The sequence below is a fragment of the Barbatula barbatula genome (genome assembly GCF_947034865.1).
Source record: "Barbatula barbatula genome assembly, chromosome: 2".
In the NCBI taxonomy this organism is placed as follows: domain Eukaryota; kingdom Metazoa; phylum Chordata; class Actinopteri; order Cypriniformes; family Nemacheilidae; genus Barbatula; species Barbatula barbatula.
In genome coordinates, this window is record NC_136767.1 from 26,422,156 (window position 1) to 26,443,867 (window position 21,712).

Genomic DNA, 21,712 nt, shown 5'->3' on the forward strand with positions numbered 1-21,712 from the left:
TTTTATTGAGATCTTCAATAATATTGACTTGGCCAATCTGAGCTCAATTTGTGAGATTAAGATCTCATCTGAAACTCTGTTTGGGACATTTATAAAATTTCAGTGCTCTTCGGAGAAATTTCTGAGATGCTGGAGACACAGGCAAACGTTGCTTATTTGCTCTCCGTTTAATGTCATTAACGTCTACATTTACATTTACATTTATTCATTTGGCAGACGCTTTTATCCAAAGCGACTTACAAGTAGTTTTTTTGTTACAGTGGCACATTACTGCAGAGCAATCAGGGGTAAGGTGCCTTGCTCAAGGGCCCTTCAGTCGTCTAGAAAATAACGTCTAGAAAAGAATTGAGAGTACAGAGATCTCATCTGTTGTTGTCTTGTCCAGTAATATAATCTCAAAATGGTCAAATACTGATGGGTTTAATGATAATCTGTTAATGATAAACTAATCATTAACAGATGATGACAAACGGTTTATTACAAAATCAGCTCAAAGGTCTTTGCAACGAAACCGAACTAACACAGCTACGTTGACCCCTTATTTGGATTGTTTATTAAAGTGAAGGTCTTAAATACATTGATTTTATTGGTCACCTGTCTAAAAGACATCTTGGCATTAGCTAAAGCACATATTGAGTTCATGGGGTTTTTGGAATAAAATAAAGAGGTCTATTAATCCTAGGATTAACTGCCAAAACATTTAATCCAATTGACTGCTGGCATATTATTCTGGTAATGCGTTTTAAGTTCCTTAGAGGTTAAATCCTTTAGTTTTGATCTCCGATGATTTGACACCCTTTCATCTTGTTCTCAGATTGAGGAGGAGCTGGCTTCTCTTCAGAAGGAGCGCACTGACAGAATCAAATACCTGCTAGATCGCCAGGAGCGCGAAATCGACGCCTTTGACATGGAAAGCCTTCGTATGGGTTTCAGTAACGTGGGTGCTTTGGACTACCCTAAAGATGACTACAGATGAGACCCTAACACTCCTCCCACCCTCACGGTCATCCACTTTTTATTGAACAAAGCTACTGACAGACCCAGCGCTCCTATGGGCTGGCGTTTGCACAGGCCTTACGTATTTGGGGCAGCCTCTTCCGGACACGTCATGAACTGACATGCTGGAAAACGTCCTTAGTAGTCTCTTTATATATATATATATATATATATATATATATATATGAGGCAATTAAACCCATCACAGTGTTGATGTCAGTGTTTTTTTACACTTTCGGTGTGACTAAAATTCAAGTATAGAGATTTCAAGAGATAAGCAATACATGTGGGGGGTTTGTATTGCGACTTTTAACCCAGATGCAAATGCACAGATGTTTTTATTTGCTCATTTTTTGACAGGCTGTGTGATTTAAGGAATTTTTTAGTTTAGTTTTTCAGCACCCTGCCTACTGCTGCTTGAATCTCTATTTGGTATTTATTCATCAAGAAAACTAAAAGTAACTTTTATTAAGTATTGAAGAAATTTGATAAAGTTTGCATATTAAAAAAAATGTACATATTTGATAGTTGCATCTGTGACTCTGTTACTATGGTAATTGAATCCGGGGGGGATTTTGGGGAGAACCCGCTGCATTCATACGCACCGTGACCGTACCGTAATTCACCTGGGCCGAGGTGCAAAATGTGAATAATACATTTGTGAATCCTTCCTTGTGGTACCTGCACAAAGGGCTGAAGGGACATGTATTTTGTGTATAGAAGGCTTTATGGAGAACTTTTACTTATTTTCCTATTGCATTTTAACTGAATTTCAATGTCTTTTTATACATACATATAAATATATAATAAATGGTTCGTCACTCTTTCCCTCCTGCAGTCGCTGGTGAAATTGTCTCGATGGCCTCCGTACGCTGATTTCATGATCCAGGTTTTTGTTTGGTTCGCAGCATCTTCTCCAACTGTGTATTTTCTTCAAGTCAAATTAGTGAATAAAAACGCTTTACTGTCGCATGCACTTTACATTTTTTCAGGTAAGAGGCATGATTCTGTCAGAGCTTTTAATTATATTTGTAAATAAAATGCTCATCACACAAGCAGTGTCTCTCCAAAGTCTGCTTTTATTTTCTCGTAAGTGAGGACTTTTGTAATAACAAATACATAAAGTTTAAGGTGCAGTTAGACCTGAATCTATAATCAAAGGTGTGAAGTTTACAACTTCCTTCGTCAGCATATTTAAACTGAAGGCAGTCTAACACCTCTTGTAATTTAATGTAAATAAAGGAAGGCATTGATTGAAATTATGTATGCGCTGTCAGTCATAACAGAAGATGCATGAATTACACATCTTCACATTGTTTTTATCTTTATTCCATTCAAAAACAAAATCAAAACTGAACCAAGTCGAGCTCACTATAGGCCTTATTTGCCAGCCAGCTGTTCGTAAAGTTTGGGGACGTAGTCGTCCCACTCTGCTTGATAGCAGGACCCTGCAATTGGCGCGCTGAGGCCGTACTTCTTCCGGAAACTTTGTATCTTGAATTTCCCACGGTTGTCTCCAGAGCGATTGGTAAGGACTGGTTCGGTACAGTTCTTGATGCTCGCCGACTGCTCGTAAACCAGCCACACGTATCGATGGAGACCTGCAGATGGGCGTTTGTGAGAATGAATCCACACAGATGCGCAGGATGATGTTATGCAAAAGCAAGTCTTACCTGTTCCTTTTGGAGGTCCTGATCCAACATAGTCTGACATAACACATCCACTGGAGATGTCGTTTCCTTTTATGTTGACAACAAGGAAGTGGTGCCACTCCCTGTAATTAAAAATGTATTTGGGAGATTTAAAATAGCCTGGTTTCTAATATGTAAAACAGATAATGCCTCTTGTGTACTTGAGCAATCTTGTTTTTTGAAGCGCGATGTAATGACTGTAGTTGTTAAAAGTGCAGGGTACCTGAATTTGGGTTCTTTTCGGCTGGGTGCATCTGGATCGGTCAGGGCCAAGGTGTACAGCTTGCTGGGGTCACATCCCTCCCACTCAACTGATGTGGGGCAGTTCTGCACCTGCAAAAGAAAAGTGAAACAATCTCAGGACAAGTGATCCAAATAAGTGAACTTTCAGAGTGTACATGTATAAAATACGTACACCATATAAATGTTTTACACATCATATTTTCAATTGTAAATTCGTTAAACAATTGCTTACAGCATCCTTAACTGGAAATGTTGATATTTACAACATGTAAGGTGCTTTTTTTTAGAACTACTAGCATCTATATGATGCATATTCTGCTGCTTGCAACTTTTCTCAATAACGAGATAACTTTAAGGCTTAGCAATAGTGATGCACATATTTGGCCTGGTTTCTCGCCTGCTATTTAGAAATCAGGTCCCTGTCCTGTTTTAGACTGCGTGCCAAATTCTGTTAAAAGATTGCAAACTGTGCACGTTTTGAAAGAGAGACCACGTGATGCTGAAATGTCTAGACAGACGCAACTTTGGACGCATGCGTCTCCGTTACGTAACAACAAACTGCGTTTACAGCGAATGTCTGTAGGCAAGTGCAACATTATGACACTAACGTTATCATTTCCACTTATCGTACTGCAAACCCGTATGAGTTAAGTCATGCGTGGGGCAGAAACATTTGCTAGGCTAGAGGCACTGGCCCTTATTTCTGCATGCGCGCGCAGTGAACTCTGACCTGAGTAGGCGTCAGCACTTTCCCCAGAACGTCAATTTCCAGAGAGCCGTATTTGACAATAAGAGGTTTTGCTGGTTTTTCCTCCACCTCTGTGAGAGCAAGAGAACCTGTCCATTCATTGATATCCACGGGCATGGTGACTCACTCGACACAACAACAAATGCAGTGAATCTGTCTCTCTACTCCTACGGTTGTTTTATTGCGATAGTCCACTAAAATGCGTCCCAGTTGCTTAGCCAATCAACTTGCTGCCACCAACAGCTCGCCCAGATTTGATTGGTCAGACAGCCTGTCGGTGTGGTTTTGCTCCTCCTCTGATTAAATAGTTTGAAGACCTGCTTTATAAGAAGAAATAACGAATCGCAAAGATGCACACATTTAAAAAAACGAATAATAATGATAATGTACTAAAATAGTAATACAAGGAAATTTAGTTATTTTGAAAGGTCACGTTCCCGGTTGATGGGGTCAAGTTTAATGCTTTTCTAAAAAAGGTTTTGCTTCGTAAACTTTGATTTTAGTCCAAAACCCGGCTGAAACGCATCTTAATCTGACCCATGAGCCATACCAGATACGTGTAATAATAACCCCGTCCTTTAACTCGTAAGGAAACCTAGACTTCAGGCATCTCTCAGAACACCTAAAGCGACTGACGGGGGTCCTTCCTCTAGTTATCATGGCTGCCTTCAGCAGAGGAAGGCAGAAGTTCAAAGCTCTCTGCAGCTTAAAAACTCTTATTTTCACACGAAACTTGACAGGTAACACTTATGGAATAAAACTATATATGGTTATATATTTATCACGAACGATTATGCTTTAAATGTAAAGAGAATATGTTTTATGCACATAGGCTACATGAATGAAATGTATCTGGGTAGCTCCATTTGAATAATTCTTTATTTAAAATGTTGACCTTCAATTATCCGAAACAATTTGAATGCGAACATTGAGAAAACAATTTTCTCCTGTAAAGTGTAAAACTGTGTCAAGTTAAATGATGTGACGTTACGTAAGAATTCTGCCTTCATCCCAGCAGGGAAGTTTGAGTATGATCTGGTGGTTATTGGTGGAGGCTCTGGAGGTTTGGCGTGTTCAAAAGAAGGTGTGTCATTCATGTTTTTAACAGGAGCGCTGTTGACAATGTTGATATCTGATCAATTCAAATGTAATGTTCAAATGCAAAACATTATGTCTCTTTCTTACAGCTGCCCAATTAGGACAGAAAGTGGCTGTCTTGGACTATGTAGAACCTTCCCTTAAAGGTACAGATCTCTCATTTTATCGTCTTTGCTGATGTGTTTATTTCCAAAGCACTCATCAACTCATGCTGTTTTAGGCACAAACTGGGGTCTTGGTGGGACGTGTGTAAATGTTGGCTGTATTCCGAAGAAGCTTATGCATCAGGCTGCACTGCTTGGCACTGCAGTCAAAGATGCGAAGAAGTATGGCTGGCAAATACCAGACACACTGTCACATGACTGGTGAGTTGCATGGAGCTAGAGTGCAACTATGTTGCTTAAGTCTTCACATACAGTGCTTGCACTAAGAGCAGCGTATGGTCAGTAGTCAGTTATAGAAATCATCATAGTCATAGTTTTTTTCATGCTGAACCGGGAAATTAGGTTTTGTGTCTTACCAATGGGCAAAACTCAACATTGTTTATTGTAAACAGCCCCATCTCGTGGTGAAATGCAGATTTTCTGAAGGGCAAACTGTAAAGTGCAGTAGTCATTGCACTAGAGGGCACTCCAGGCCTGAATTAGCTTGGTTTTTTCTTGACATAGTTTTTGTCCAGAGGCTAGTCTTGCTATTTAAAGTACTTTCAATTGCAGTGATCATGTTTTTATAAGCCCAGTATGTCAAAACCCAAGTATGAATACATCTCCTTGCTTTACACTGCTTTTCAATGAGTGAGCTGCATTGTATGATGTATTTTAGTGCAAAATATGAATATAAATTATCATAATAGAGATCTAAATTTGTGTAATACTGTATGTTGCAGGCCAACAATGGCAGAAGCTGTCCAGAATCATGTGAAATCACTAAACTGGGGTCACAGGGTTCAACTACAGGACAAGTAAGTTATACTTTAAAAAAAACAACACAGTCAAATTGTACATTTTATAAAAATGTAACTTTTTTTAGTTATTGATCGTGCAGATTATTTATTTTAATCATATTAATATTACTTTACATAATTATAGTATACATCACATTATCATGATTCATTTTGAAAGTATTACACAGGTGTTATTCAGTTTATGTTCAATAGACAAATTAGTTGTCAATCTTTATGATGAGGTTATTGCGGTCTTAGGCTATACGAGCACAGCGAATGTGCCAGCATGATAAATTGAATTTCAGTCTTTATACTGCATGGCTGTGAGGCAAACAGGTGTGGTGATGTCATTTTCCCACAATGCCCCCACACGTTTTCTCCACGTCAATGAAATAATAATTGTGTTTGATGTAGACCTTTCACACAACCCTTAGAATTGAATAAAAACTGGTTGAGTTCCTTAAGTATCAGAAAATTAGCAAATTGTGTTTAGAGTAATAGACCGTCTCTTTCTCTTGTAACAGGAAGGTGAAGTATCTAAATATGAAGGGCAGTCTCGTGGATAAACACACAATCAAAACAGTAAATGCCAAAGGGAAAGAGGTGCGACTTTGTACATAAAAACACATTATGTTTCACCAGCATTCTGATGTACTGTCATCTTATTTTTGTATTGTCTTATTTTATACAGATGACCGTATCTGCCAAAAACATTGTGTTAGCCACTGGTGGACGGCCAAAGTATCCCACACATGTGAGTAACTATGTCTGCATAGATGAGCATGTGCAGGTGTTGTTTTTCAGCTGCGTGACCTTGCTACGCTCAAATGGGAATGAGAGAGAGTGGATGTCAGTATTCAAAAGCCATTTTTTGTTAGCTGTAAGAGAGAAACATTAGGGTGAGGCATCAAGAGACCAATGGCGGACCAGAATACTTAAAATACTATAATGTTACTCATAATTCTTGTGTCACAGTAACTTGAAATCAGGAGAGATTTGCTTGAATGAAAAAAATGTATTTAGTTTATTATATTTGATTGTTGTATTTTACATTGTAGAATTTATTTACATTTACATTTTAACTTTAGCTTTTTTCCTCAAACTAGTTTTAATTGCAATTGCGCCTTATATAAAAATAAACATTGCTATTGCTATTATTATTACAATATTATCAAATTTTTATATTACTATTTTGTAATATTATAAATAACATATGACTCATTTCTTTTATTTTATAGTTTTATTCAAATAATTTATGTACAGTGTTTGCATTAACTTATTCAGTATTTTCTCATTTCTTGACTGTCAGGTTCCAGGAGCTGTAGAGTTTGGAATCACAAGTGATGATGTCTTCTGGCTCAAAGACTCTCCCAAAAAAACGTAAGTGACATTTATGTTGTGGGCAGATGTTTTGTTGCTGCAAACATGTTTACCAAGTTGTAATTTTAGGGAATGCAGCACTTTTATTGCTCTGTAAAGACATGTTTGTCTTTCTCTCATGAGCTTCATCTTACATTGCTTCACATTTAGCTTTGAACCCACTGAACAATAGAAAGGTTTGAATAGATCTATAATCGAAACCATCTATTTCATCTCTCTCTATATATATATGAAGAGTTTGGTTCCAAAATGAGAAACTTTATTGTGCTAGTTAGCTGTATTTTATTTTGGTTATTATGGCCTAACAACTTCAGTCTGATTTATATTAATTGGAATGCACAATAAAAAAACATTATTTAAAAACGGGGTTATTTCATTTTGGAACCAAACTCTTCATATTTTCCATGTTTTTTGAAGAGTTTGTAAGTCACGCGAGATGTCTCTATCATTGCCACATGCTTTCAGGGCAGGCGATGTTGTTTTGCCGTTGATCTGTCAGCTGTACAGGTGCGATTTTAGACTGTTGCCAGTAACAGGGCTCATCTCGTGGAAGTGGCAAGATGTTGGTGACTGATGGTGGTGAATGAGAGTGTTGGCGCGAACACCTGAAGTAAAAACAAATACATTGACTTGTGTAGTCATTTTATTCAGCTGAACACCTGTCAGAACCAGTGACATGTCACGTTCAGTTTGGCACGATAGCAACCCTTGAGGTATTTAAATACTGATGTAAAATTTGGGTAATTCAGGTATCCAAAGGGCCTCAGGTGTCACAAATGCATTAGAATGAAGTACTCGTAACATACAGTATATCCCCCTACTGAGTTTACACAGTTGTACAGAAAATGAATATCATGCCGAGTATTATCATCAAGTAACATCTGATGTGGGGAGTGCAAAGTGGTCTGAGGGGGACACCTAATCCTTCCATAAACCTCCACACAAATGAGCATGCGTGTGGATGTACTTTAGCAGGGTTGTTGTTTAAACGTGTGGTTTTGCATTCGAGTAAGCAAGTTTCATTCATAATGTGTCGTGTGGGGACATGAGGATTACAAGTGTGAAGCACAGGGCAGATTACAGCAGTGTGTACACATCAGCCACACACATACAGACATTTCTTTATGTTAATGCTTTAGGTCCCATACGAAAATTTTTCTGATCCATTTCCGCTCATTGCATACTTTATATTTGCTTGGGTTATTGAGTGTAAGTTGATCACGATTGTTTTTTTCTGCGTTTCAGGTTGGTTGTTGGTGCAAGCTGTATCCTTGTAAAACTTGAACATTTTCTACAAACAATATTTCTGTAAAGCTCCTTTGCAAGAATGCACATTTTGTAAAGTGCTTTACAAATAAAACTTGACAGAAATAATCCTTAGTAAAACCTTGTGAATCTTTGTTTTATTCTGGTTATGTAAATTTGCGATCACACTGCAAGCAATACAGCATATAAAATGATTTGTATAATATAATGTCCTAGATTTTTCTTTACTCTTTGTTGGAAGATGTAGCATTGGAATGTGCCGGCTTTCTCGCAGGCCTTGGACTGGACACCACTGTTATGGTGCGCAGTATCGCCCTCCGGGGGTTTGATCAGGTACTACACATCTCTATTTCTTTAATTTATTCAGAATAAAGATCTTCTTTATCATTTGTTTTCAAGTTAGAACTTTGATTTGGAGATTTTGGTTTAAAATGAATCACCCTGGTTAAATCACCCCGCCTAAAGGCTCCATGGCAAAAACAGGATGAGAGACTTGGCCAGACTTGTTTTATTCGGCTGTTTTTATCACGCTCCTCTCTAATTAATGGTTATAGTGTTCTGACAGGAGATTTGTCATGTTGTTGTTAAGTATTACACTAGCAATATGGTCTGACAGGAGTGACAACACAGAGTAATTTGCTGAATCGGACTAAAATCTGTGTTTAAGAAAACAAATGAACGATGAAAAGCCTTTAAATGTCTTTAAAGGCATTATATTTGCACTGTTAGATGGAAGTCTTAGATGAAGAGCCAAAAAGTATTGAGTAGCTTTCATGACTCTCTGTTTTTCTCAGCAAATGGCTGGTTTAGTCACAGACTACATGGAGGCATATGGCACCAAGTTCTCCTGGAGGTGTACGCCGAAAAAAGTAGAAAAGCTTCCATCCGGGCTTCTTCAGGTCACGTGGACGGATCTAGAAACAAAAGAGGAACATCAAGATACCTTTAACACAGTGCTGTGGGCTGTAGGTGAGAACAAAAGCAATGCGTCTCAAACATACACAACAAACATAATTATTTAGAAGCTAATTTTATTCAGAGGACATTTTAATTTTTTTATTTATGTTGTTTTAACATTTTTATTGAGTGAATTTGTCTTTTGAGAATACTGGATTCTGATTGGTCTGTTTTAGATATGCTTCAGCTATTATTGTTAGGTGGCTAAACCTTGTAATTTATGTCTCTCGTATCACCTTGCAGTCAATATTTGTTTATTTACATGCATATTTTTAAATTATATGCAGTCCAAATATATATCGGCTACATTGAAAAAGCTATTTGCAACAATTCTTTGGTATTTATTGTATTAAAGATTCATTTACTTGAGAATCCAAAAAAATGTATGTATTATTATTCTTATTAATATATACATTTTCCATTTATTTAGAAAAAGGCTAATATAATCATATCCATGTTTAGGTAATAAAAACATTTAACAGTGTATTGTAATATTCTGTGGTATAAGCAGGTAAATTGTACGGTGTGCCAGTTATTTTACAAAATAAATCTCTTTAGGATGATTAAAAAAAACTTCTCTTCATGCCATTGTGCTGAACACTTTGCTTACTTTACAAAAGTGAGCAGATGACACACTCCCCACATATATAAAAAATTGTATTAACAGAGATTAATGCCACAGGAAGCATGTCTTCCACTTTAGTCATCCTCTGTCATCGGTAAAGCTTTCATCACAACCCTGATATTCCACTTCAAGAGTATAAATCCTTATAATCCACATATCTGTTTGTGTTCATATCGTGTCATTCACCCCATTACAGCCGTGTCAGCAAAAACAGGGACCATCAGACCCAAAAACTGAGCAATAAAGAAACAGAGATGGAATTATCTGGGGAAGTGTTAATCATTGCACAGAGATCTGCTCTGCCGGACCAGGATGCACCCGGAGCCCAGGGGTCGCCTCATTCCCAGCTCTCTTCTCTATGGGTTTTCCTGTCCGAATCGCTCGTCTCACTGTACAGAAACCCGCCCAGAGCTGTTGCAGTTTTTCCCTGTTCTCATCTCTCAGCATCCCTGTCCGCAGATGCCACCTTGCCTGGCTTTCTCTTTCACTCATCTGATTTCTCTCATTCCGGTTACAGGGACAATGAGAGGAATATAGAAACACCCGGCTGAAGTCCTAGACATTTTCTATGATTGTTGGACCGAGACAAATGTAGACTTCATGTCACGTGTGGTCAAGCGTATTTAACATCTTTTAATGTGACTCATCCCTTTTTTAATAATAGAACTATACAAATCGTGTAATGTAAGTGTTGACTGTTGCCATAGTGGATAACAGTCCTACAGAGAGGATGCCCTTTGTTTCTCTGCCCTGATCTTTCTGTCAGTGGAAACATAACACAAACATTTTAATCTCCCTCATGGCGACTAATGGAAAAGCCCAATTTCTTTTCTCATCTCTCACCCCCAGTGGAGCTCTTCCACCCTTCCGCTGTTGTACCCTTCCTCTGGGCTGCACCCTTCTGCAGGTGGCTGTATTAAAGCTAGGAAGTCGAACATTTCCTCCATTGCTTTTATGAGGGTTGAAGATAGGAAATGTACACAATGACGGTACATGTGCATGTATGCATACACTATATACAGCAATGTGCGAAAGTCTTCATTGTTTTAGCATGTTGTTTTAATGACCATCCATGTTTATTGTCCAGTCTTTATATTAAAATACAAACAGAATTCCAGCTGATATGTACTCAAAATGTGTATTTAATATATTTGAGTCCAGAATTTGTATGTTCTTTCTCTTTATGCAAAGGTTCTGTTATTATCCATGCCTAAACATTTCGCCACTGTGTGATATCGTTCACAAAATCAGACCCAACAAAAATAGACTTACACAGCTTTAAACAAATGTAAAATAAACAAATCACTACTAATAAGCTCTCCCCAATAATCAAAAACATCTTTTAATCCAAGTTACTGAGTGCAGCTTTAACATTTCAGAGGAGAACTGGCCCTCCCAGCTGAGTCTGGTGTCTCCCAAGGTTTTTCCTCCATTTACGCATCATTGGAGTTTTGGCTCCTTGCCAATGTGCCACGTTGACTTGCCCACCTGGAAATTCTGATATTAGCTTATCTAAGAGCTCTGTAAATTTCATGAGAATTGCTTTATTAGAATGGACTTACTCTTTCGATAAAACTATGTACTGTATTGTATTCTACCTTTTTCTGTATTACTTTCTTTCCTGTAAAGTTGCTTTAAAACAATGCAACACTTTAAAAAGCGCTATATCAATAAAATAAAATAAAATTGAATTGTATTGATAAGTTAAAGATAAACCCAGTGCATAGAGAGATGTTTTTGCTTAATGCGTTGTAATAGCCTAATAGAGCGTTCACATCAAACACGGTAAATCACGCTATCTGCGCGTAGTTGGACTCTTAAATATTTTGAGGTTACGCGCTTCATTATCGCGCCACAGAATCTCTTTCGCGTCTTCGCACATTTTACTGTTATATATGGAAAACCTGTGTGCTTCGCTTTTGTGAAGGAGAACATGTTTAGGTTGCAACCATTTGACATCACAGGTTTTGACACAAAAAATGGCAAAAATAGTAAAAAGATTTTTCTAACTTTATGAATACTGTGACAGTTACACAGTTTTTTTTATTTCACAATTATAAAGTCAATGCCATTGTTTATATATTAAGCCATACATCGCTCTATACCCAAGGATCCTTTTGAGACTGTAAAAGTCATGCAACATCATACTTTCGGCTTTTAACTCTGAGACAGCAATAGAAGTCAGTGGAGTCTTTCCTTATTGTTGCGTCCAACATACCTTGTGTCTGGACCTACAGGTCGATAAGACTCTATTAAAGACTTGCCAGACAGATTGTTGTGGCTATTAGCATGTAGGCCTTGAGAGTTCTTCCTTATACAACCCTTGGCTTTGTTCTTGTGCATTATCACAGGAAAGTTGTCAGTGTGTGTGGACGTGAGCAGGCGTAAACTGTGATTTTTCAGGCATAGTCCTTATCAGTGGGTCGGTGTTGTTGTGTCCAGCCTTCACAATGACCAGCTAAGTTCCAGGAGCCCAAATCAGACAGAGGGTGAGACAGGAAGGGTAATGCAGGAATGCCCCCGCTCTGGTCTGACGCAGATACTGCTGCTTTTCCCAGTTTACTGTAATCTTCACTTCAGCTCCTATATTTGAGATGAACCAATAAAATGCATGTTCTCACTATTATTAGGCCGCCTTTACCCAAAGTCAAGGACGTTCCCTGGGCTGTGAAGGATATGGTGGAGGGGTTTGTTGCTGCTGGAATGTGGTGTAAAACAAAGACTGTCTTTCACAGTTTTTTTAACTAGAAATGTTGATATATTTTCTCAAGACTTCTTTCGCCGTATGGAATATTATTTATTGAATCAAACTAAATAAGTAAATAAATACACAGTGTTTTTTTGGCCTTTAGTTCTGCTGCTGGTGTTTGTCTACATGATGTCGGTCACGGATGAACGTTGCTTTTGTAATCTTGATTTCTGATCTTTGCATGATTTGCATTACATAAAGATGCATTTGTAGTTTTTCACCAGGATGAAACTATATTCTCATTTCCTGAATGAAATAGAAGTCTTAATCTTGCACTAAGGAACATACGTGTAATTGAAACCGTACATGAGAGCTGCTTTGATGTTTTATGACAACAATTGCTTTCTGCTCAGATTATGTAGTTGAAGTTGAAATGAAACGGAAGTTATGATGTTTTATCGGCCGGGCTTGATTTCTTCCTTCGGTCTAAATTAATTGCATCATTTGAAGTTGGAAGCCTGGCCATTGGACAGTCAATATACTCCCACCCTTGTGCTGATATGTTTATGATAAATATTGAATACATAGGATTTGTGTATTTATTTTATTATATAAAACAATTTGGATTGCAAAGTTGTGAAAAGAAATCTTGCTTATTCAATCCTATATTCATTGATTAAATGATCTTGATATACATTTAGAAACGTTAGTATTATGTTGTTTAAATATTAATATGAACTTTAATTTTTCCCAAAGTTGCGTATGTTTTGTTATATGTTTAAGTTTGTCCCATAAAAATTTTTCCCAAACAAGTGCAAGTTAAAGATCAATATTTTCAATTGGAATTTTTGGGGAGAAATGTTGTTGACCACTGTAGTTCACAGGATGGAAAAAAAATGTTTTGTTAAACAAAGTTATAAATCCTAAATTCAGAAAAAAACATTTTTTTTATCTTATAAGTACCGATACCATAATCTCCAATTTGAAAATGAAGACTCTCAGCAACGTTTTAAAAAGCCATCAGTTTTTTCCTCCCTTTTCTTTCTCTAAATCTTTCATTCTCAGTCATGGCGATAGACGAATACGCAGCTCTCTGGCTCAAGACTCGTTGTGGAAGTTATTTCTTAGCTGGAGGCAGGAAAAAAGGCTTTAGGGTTTGTTGTTCTTGCAGGCTGATAGCATCTACATGGCTTCTGCTGCAAACATTGTTTATTGTGATACCCACCAAGCAGGCGTGATTGGCCGGTCTGTGCATTCGTGTGTGTGTCTCAGACGCTGTGGAGGGGGGGGAGATGGACAAGTGTCGACAGCCTGTCTCAGTCCTCCGACAGGAAGTGACAGAAATGACACCGCAGGCCCCAGGTGCCTGATGGGATATGCCTCCAGGTCTCGTTATTACTGAGACCACCACACACACATTCGCCTCTCTCCCCAGCTGTGCATGTGTTTTCTTTTGTAAGCTCGGGATAAGATTTGACCTCTATTCTTGAGGTGTAAAGCCACCCCTGCACTCGCCAGCAGGACCAGAGGTTTGGATGTGTCCGAAACACTGAAAAGCTCATCACACCTCCAAAAAGCTCTCGTGCTATAAATCACACCACCTGTCATTGGTTTTGTTTTTTTACTTTAGGCAGAGCCCCCGAAATCAGGACCCTTAATTTGGAGAAGGTCGGCGTCGAGATCAACAAAGAAACCGGGAAAGTTATCGTGGCCCCTGATGAAGCAACATCCGTGCCGAACATTTACGCCATCGGGGACATCGCCGAGGTGGGTGCCAAGGATTCCGTCACATTAAACTCATGAACAACCAGGCCTAATCGGAAAAACGCACACATTGTGGAAAACGACAGAGCGACAGCATATTCCTGTCTGTCAGTTCCGTCGTTATGTTAGAAGGTCATTGACCTGTAACATCTCCGACACAACTGGCTGCCGGATCAAATATCCCGTCTGCAGCTGTGTGATTATTTGAGCGCACACACGCCTCCGCAAAACTAGTCAGGAGATGAGCCTTCTACTCTTTAGCCGTCATTTTACATCAAGATTTAAAATAAAGCGTCGAGCTGCACCTGGCTGTCTGGGTGGCGTCCGCACACACACATGCAGAGCCAAACTCCCCAGGCGCTTTCTTGGACAGCAGGATGTACAGAAGTTATCAGACAGGTTGCTGTTGCCATTAGTCAGTGAATGAGAATTCGCCCGCCGGCGCTGCTTGTTCCTGTGTTGTTACTGTAGGCATGTTGGCGCTTTTTTTCTCAGCCCTGATTGGCAGCCGTCCACCTCTGCACTGTAATCATCATGGTGACTGACAGCCGCGTGATGTTGAGTTGATACTAATCTCTAAAATGTCTGATCGGACTAATCGCGGCTAGATTTACACTTAACAGCGCGCTAATTTGCTTTGTATTGTGGTTAATTGCAGTTTAAATAGTTTCAGATGTTTTGTGCGCCGATCGCCAAAGTGCTAGACCTGCCTGTTTTTAGTAAACTGGATGTGTGTGAATGTGTGTGTAAATGTTCCTTGACGTAGCCAACGCACGTTCTGTGCTTCAGGGTCGTCCTGAGTTGACCCCGACCGCCATCAGGGCCGGAAAGCTCCTGGCCCACAGACTGGTGGGACAATCGACTGAGCTCATGAACTATGAAAACGTGAGTTTGCTACACACACACTATTTTTCTGTGTTCATTTATGATATACTTTCGTGACAATTCAGCATATTTTCGCATAAAAATATATTACTTACTATATGTATGTTTTTTTTATTTTCATTATTATTTTGACATTTCGCATTTACGGATCTTTGTGCGCACAACACAGTCTGTTCATAACAAATCTCTGTGTTTAGCTAAGGACAGCACGGGTTGTGTTCCTTTTAATTCGCCTTGTGTTGTCCCTTATATTTATTTAACACAAAATCAACACAAAATGACACGTGATAAAATAGCTACGACACAAAATATTATATTCCATAACAAAACCGTATAGAGCGTTTTATATGTGCTGGTTTTATTGATGCTTGTAACAAATTATTTGACTAAACACTTTGCGGATATTTGAAGGGTACAATACTGTCCTGTAAGTACTCAAGAGTAACATGAGATATTCGGAAGCTCTGTGTGTTATGGCCGCTTTAAGTGGATAATATGCTCAATTGTCAGACAATACTGACATTTTTATTTTATTTTAAATAATTTCATTATTTTTATTAATATATAATAGTAATGTTCTATTAATAAATTTTGAATGAATTATTATTTTCATTTTTTTATTATTGTGTTCTTTTATTTTTGGGGGCAGATAATTTACCTTAGATTTACTTTATTTTGTAGAACTGTAATGGTTTGAATTGTGCTTAACATTAACCTTTAGTTTTTATTTATGTATTTAGAAATTATGAGTAAAAATTGTGAATTATTAAATGTGTCATTATTATTTATTATGATTATTTTTTATTAACTAAGTTTAGTTTTGGTGGGATGATTTATCTTAGATTTACTTTAGTTGGTAGGAATTGTGATGCTATGAATGTGATTGGCATCCCTTTGGTTTTATTTATTTTTAGTCAATAATGAACATTATTATTTTAAGTGATTATTATTTGCATTTATTCTTTGTTTTATCTTTTATTTTTGAGGATGATTTACTGTGATGCTATGAATGTGCTTTGCATCCCTTTGGTTTTTAGTTCTTTTATTTATGTATTTATTTTAAGTTTAATTATTGTAAAATATGTTTAACTTTATTTTAAAGACATATTTTGGCTCAGGGAAGTGATGTGACCTCTTCAGTTGTTTGTATGTGTGTGCTCAGGTGGCCACTACAGTGTTCACTCCACTGGAGTACGGTTCTGTAGGTCTGTCTGAAGAAGAGGCAGAGAGAAGACATGGCAAAGACCAGATTGAGGTAAAATAAAACCGAGGATTATACCAAATACAGTAACTTTACATGCCCCTTTAACTAAGGGTTAGGGGATTTGTCATGAAACATTATTGTTATGAAGCAGCAATGTTATACTGTAAGACACAAATTTATAAATATATAATCACACGCTATGCCAATGCCTTGGTTTATAACATAATCAGAATTTTAAGCGATTGCGACATTTAAAACCATCGTTACTGAACCAAAACCGTAAACACGAATCACTAGCAACAGTATAATAATACTTGCACACCTGCATGGCTCTCAAACCTAAAGCATTCAGAGAGGGGCGTGGCTTTAGGCATGAATCTGGTTTGATTGACAGGTCTGCAAGAGTGCTGATTGATGCTAAAACGCAGAGTCCCATTTGCCCTGACAGCCGCGTGTCGGCACACCTGGACGTACGCTCTTAAGCGTGTTCAATATCACCAAATGATTTCAGCGAAGAGAAAATGTTTAACGCTGTAACGCAGAGATAAACCAGTAGAACAGTCGAGTGGTTGACCATGCAGGAAATGATGTAATTTATGACAGTGTTTCTGTGTTCACAGGTGTACCATGCGTTCTACAAACCATTGGAGTTCTCAGTGTCCCTACGAGATTCCAGTCAGTGCTACATTAAGGTAATGTAAGACTTTTTAACATGGTCTCTTACAAAGTATCCACCTTTACACGGTATTGCTGATGTTGCTTTTATTGATAAAAACATGGGTGGGCTGGACAACAGAAAATAAAGCAAGATTGGGTTGCCCGATGTCAAAATCCCTCTGAAGTCATATCTAAAATATGCATAAATAATAATAAAGGATTTTTTTATGTTTTCCTCTCAGTTGGTTTGTTTAAGAGAAGCCGAGCAGCGTGTACTAGGTCTCCATTTTACCGGGCTGAATGCTGGTGAGGTCACACAAGGCTTTTCTTTAGGCTTCCAGTAAGTTCTACCTCTTCCTGCAAATCATGTTGAGATTAATTTAGATTTAGGTTGACTACTGATTTAGATTTAGTTATTATTAGATTTCTGATATGCAGCACAGATGTCCTCATTACATGCTGAGTGTGAATACAATCGTAACAGCTGGGAATGAATACAGCGTCTGTGTCTTTATATCTACAGGTGTGGGCTTACCTACGCTCACCTGAGAAATACGGTCGGGATTCACCCCACCTGTGCTGAGGAGCTGACAAAACTCAATATCACTAAACGCTCGGGTCTGGACGCCACGGTAACGGGCTGCTGAGGTTAAGCATCCCCTCCCTGATCGCACGAGCACACGGGAATCAACCGTGTGATGTCATAGCCAGGTGCAAAATGAAAGATGCAGATTTCCGAAGATACAGGGCTGTAACCTTGACCTATAAAACGTCGATTCAATGCGAATCCAGCACAGCAATTCTCATTTAATATTTATTTTTACTACCGTCTATGATCTGTGTAGTTAAGGTCAGTGTTTTAAATATCAACCTTCCCGATATCGCATTCCAGAGGCCAAGTAACTCCTTCACCCCAACTGTAATGCATTGTTTTCAAACCAAATCCAGGCCACTTCTGCTAGCTTTTTACCCTTAGTCAAGATAATCCAATAAGGTCCTCGTGTTTGCTCTACGGAGATCCTGGTTAAAGCAACACCAACCGCTGCGCTACGAATAAACACGGCCATAAATCAGGATTAAGGCCCCATTACGGTGTGCTGAAATGAAAACCGTAAGAGAAAGTGGCCTAATGTTTCTGAAATATATTCTGCAAATATTGTTGTTTCTCCGGCTGTACTTCCTGGCCATTAGTCATACGCCAGTCTTGACACTGATGAATGGGATAGGCCCGTCGCTACGCTGACACCACCCCGTTTCCCAGGGATGTAGACAAACACTCGGCGAGCAGCGTGTCAGTCAAACGCAGAGGCCGGTCGTGGACAGAGTGAGCGCTTGTTTAGTCCTGGACTTTAGGAGGTTCCCTACAGCACAGAGAGAATTGCATACTGCCCTAAACATCTACAGGGCCAGGGTGAGAATTTGTTAGTACCACACGTGCCCTGCAGATGGCGGTATTACCTTCTTTTTCCCACTAATCCCTCTTAGGGGTGGAAATGTCTGGATGAGGTCCGAACCATTTAGTCATCATGAGTTCAAGTCACAGTTAATCACTGGCAGAATTTAAGATGAATTGAACACTTACTGGGCGTTCTGGCTTAAATAAGTTTAGCGTATCTGTTGTTTGCGTACTCGCCCCGGTTAATAGCTCAGGGTACTTACACCAAAACTATTCCCAAAAGTTTCATTCATTTTGTGACAGGAAACTGTGTAACGTTTCCCGTTTGCGTCCAAACCAGGTTAAGTTGCAAAACGTGCAAATTTAAAGGGATGGGTCATCTAAAAGTTTTCACCCTCATGTCAAAACTTGTGACTCTTTTTTTTGTCCGTACAACGGAAGTCCATGTGTTCTGCCACAGAAAGTGATACAGGTTTGATGTGACATGAAGGTGAATAAATGATGGAAGATTAAAATTTTGGATGAACTGTCCCTTTATAACAACATCTGGAGAACAGCATGAACATCACTTTTATTAATTTACTTTTGTGTGCATTGTCGTTCAAACCCTTCTCTAACACACCTGCCTGTAGTTTTCAGGTTTACCTAAAGGACATAATGTATATCGATATAGAAATCAGCTTTACAAATACTAGCTATAATTCCTGTCAGGATCTTAAATCCCACCTTAAAAATGGTGTCAGCTTAAAGTTAGTCATTTATTCGTGTTATTTCAAATCTTTATGACTTATTTTATTTAAGAATGCGTATTTTGTCAACACGTTCTCAAATAATGAACGTGAATGTGAAGTGGGCCAAGCAGTAGTTTTTTTTTCCTCATATAGGAAAGTTTTTGTCATTTACGGAAGAATGTCATGCAGGTTTGGAAAAACATAATGGTGAGAGAATGCCATTTAAGATACAATTATGGTCAACTCCAGAGGAAATATGTAAGAGTTTAAACAAGAGAAACTCCTGCGCTTGATTCATGAGAATGCCATTGATTTACAAGTGAGGTTCTGTGCTGGATAGAGTTTGTTTTTGTTTGAAGTCTAATCTGCCCCGGCTCTGATTAATGAGCTTAAGAGCCGAGTGACAGGTTGCCGTGGTGATGGAGAGGAGCACTGCGCTACCAGGTTTATTTGTACCCGGGGCTGATGGGAGCAAGGGGGGTACCGTGTGCTCGACTCAGGGATGGGGTGCTGAATGAAGACCCCTGACCCCAACACAGTACCACCAACAGCTTTGCTGTATCAACCCACACATACACACACAGCTGATGGTCGGGCCTGCAACACACAATGCAAAATATGCAGACGTTTGAAAGTGATTACATTCATGTTCATATTCGTGTGCTTAATATTTATGTGAATGTTTCTGTGTTGTGATTCCACAAATCTTGTATATGAATAATGAAGTTTATAATTTCAGTGCATTGGAATTATGTCCAGTGGTTTTACAGACATGTAACCCGCAGGCCATCTTGAGACAGCAGCCCCCAGTGCTCGCACACACACACACAGAAGGGTCAGGGTTCAACTTTCAAGGGCCCAGCTAATGATGACTTGTGCTAAAAGCCCATACTGGAGAGGGCAAGTCTGATGTCACCTGGCGTCCGAGTTTATTCTTGTAAATATAAAAGCCCAATTTGCCATTGAGGCTTGCACTGGAAAGTTTGTGTGTAATAAAATATACACTTGCAATATTAAAGTATTGAAAGTTTTAAAGATGTTTTGTATTCATTCAAAGTATAATAAGCCTTTTGCTTGACTTACAATGGGACTTTGCCTTAAAGCGGACAGCAGACCAAAATTCAACCAAATATGAATTCCGTCATTTATTCAACCTCATGTCATTTAAAATCTTTATATGACTCTTTGGAACACCACAAAATAAGATATTTTAAGAAATGTCTCGGTGGTTTTGTGTCCATAGAATCAAGTCAATGGGATCAATGTTTTTGGTCATCAACGTTCTTCCAAATTCGTTCTATTTTTGTGTTCTGCAAAAGAAAGAGAGTCATACAGGTTTGGGATGACATGAGGTTGAATTAATGTTGACATCATTTTCATTTTTGGGTAAACAATTCCTTCAACTATATATACAGTAGAAATAGCCAGCTCTGCAAAGGAACACTTTTTTTACGGACCAAATGTATAACTTTTTAAAATAGTTTTTCTATGTAACAACGTTAGACAGATGTTTTTGCCAAGGCTGTGCGTGTGTGTGTGTCTGTGTGCGTGCGTGCACGAGAGAGAGAGAGTGTGTGTAAGGTCAGCTCCTCTGAGGAGCTCTCTCTCAGCAGGGGTGGTCACGGTATGACCTCTCGCTGTCTATACTGACAGACTCCTCAGCAATGCCGGGCTGTCAATCAAACCGAGCTGCAACAATGGTGGAAATTCTTTTCTGTTTGTTTGCTTAAGGACGGGGCTCTCACAAACCCTGAAACTCTTAACGTTGTCACCCCTGAAACTTTACTAACTCTGAGCTCTGGCCTTAGCCATTAGGATGAAAGTTATACCCGCAACAGTTTGAGCCCCCTTTTACCGGCAACACGCTTTTAGCGTCTCTCTCCTTCGAAATGGAACAAATGTACGTAAATCCGTCTTAAAACACACTTAGCAGGAACATGTCAACATGTCTTGGTGAGTTCGGTGAATAGTTAGCATCTTAATCCACTGGTATTGTGGACTGACAGTCGGAATCAGCGTCTGTGTGCTTACAGTCCATTGTGGATGTGGTAGCCATCATTACCCTCCTGCGGGGGGTTTAAACTCACGGTGGTTACCCAGCCCTACATTTGTTTCCAAAGACCTGGGAGGAGAAATAAATATCTGCCTTGTGTAAACAGATGCGAAAAGAAATTCCCGCACAGAAAGGCGGGATTATGGGTAAAATTCATAGGCGCCCATTTTGGTCCTTTCGACAAGAACAGGGGGGCTTTTCTTGGCGAGTGTCAAAAGTTTCTTGGTGAGATTTTTAAAGTGAGAGCAGGTGGGTTAAATCTAACATACGGCTGCAGGTTCATAGCTATGCATAATTCATACGTTTTTCTTATTAGATTTACAGTAAGTATTTGAACTCCAAAGCTACCTTTTAATATTATACACCCAAGAATCTTCATTCATTCA

At 38.8% G+C, this 21,712-nt stretch overlaps 3 protein-coding genes across 6 annotated transcripts in view; 2 read left to right on the plus strand and 1 right to left on the minus strand.

Moving 5' to 3' along the window:
- taok3a (TAO kinase 3a) overlaps window positions 1-1,126 on the plus strand; it is a 54,958-nt gene extending 53,832 nt beyond the window's left edge. For all 3 annotated transcript variants that reach the window (XM_079484959.1, XM_079484958.1, XM_079484960.1), the window contains exon 20: window positions 815-1,126. In XM_079484959.1, the coding sequence (XP_079341085.1) occupies window positions 815-976 (162 nt within the window). In that variant the 3' untranslated portion in view covers window positions 977-1,126. The remainder of the gene's footprint in view (window positions 1-814) is intronic.
- A 929-nt stretch (window positions 1,127-2,055) lies between these two features.
- pebp1 (phosphatidylethanolamine binding protein 1) lies at window positions 2,056-4,229 on the minus strand. The gene is made up of 4 exons (XM_079484996.1): window positions 3,661-4,229; window positions 2,911-3,020; window positions 2,670-2,770; window positions 2,056-2,597 (listed from the first exon to the last, which is right to left on the minus strand). The coding sequence occupies exons 1-4, from the start codon at window positions 3,793-3,795 to the stop codon at window positions 2,377-2,379; spliced, it is 567 nt and encodes a 188-aa protein (XP_079341122.1). The 5' UTR covers window positions 3,796-4,229; the 3' UTR covers window positions 2,056-2,376.
- A 107-nt stretch (window positions 4,230-4,336) lies between these two features.
- Window positions 4,337-20,305, plus strand: txnrd2.2 (thioredoxin reductase 2, tandem duplicate 2; the record flags this gene model as incomplete). Of its 2 annotated transcripts, none has more annotated exons than XM_079480361.1 (17): window positions 4,337-4,418; window positions 4,694-4,762; window positions 4,866-4,922; window positions 4,997-5,141; window positions 5,663-5,737; window positions 6,244-6,322; window positions 6,411-6,473; window positions 7,029-7,099; window positions 8,345-8,364; window positions 8,607-8,698; window positions 9,160-9,334; window positions 14,267-14,403; window positions 15,190-15,285; window positions 16,448-16,540; window positions 17,110-17,181; window positions 17,389-17,486; window positions 17,670-20,305. In XM_079480361.1, the coding sequence occupies 17 exons, from the start codon at window positions 4,337-4,339 to the stop codon at window positions 17,791-17,793; spliced, it is 1,548 nt and encodes a 515-aa protein (XP_079336487.1). In that variant the 3' UTR covers window positions 17,794-20,305. The 2 variants fall into 2 exon arrangements, with proteins under 2 accessions (XP_079336487.1, XP_079336488.1); XM_079480362.1 differs by having other exon boundaries at window positions 4,697-4,762.
- Between the last annotated feature and the right edge of the window lie 1,407 nt (window positions 20,306-21,712).

Coding starts and splice junctions, on each gene's coding strand:
- pebp1 (XM_079484996.1), bottom strand. CDS start 3,795: ATGCCCGTGGATATCAATGAATGGACAGGTTCTCTTGCTCTCACAGAG. Junction 3,021..3,660: donor AAGTGCTGACGCCTACTCAG/GTCAGAGTTCAC, acceptor TTTCTTTTGCAG/GTGCAGAACTGCCCCACATC. Junction 2,771..2,910: donor CGAAAAGAACCCAAATTCAG/GTACCCTGCACT, acceptor TTTTAATTACAG/GGAGTGGCACCACTTCCTTG.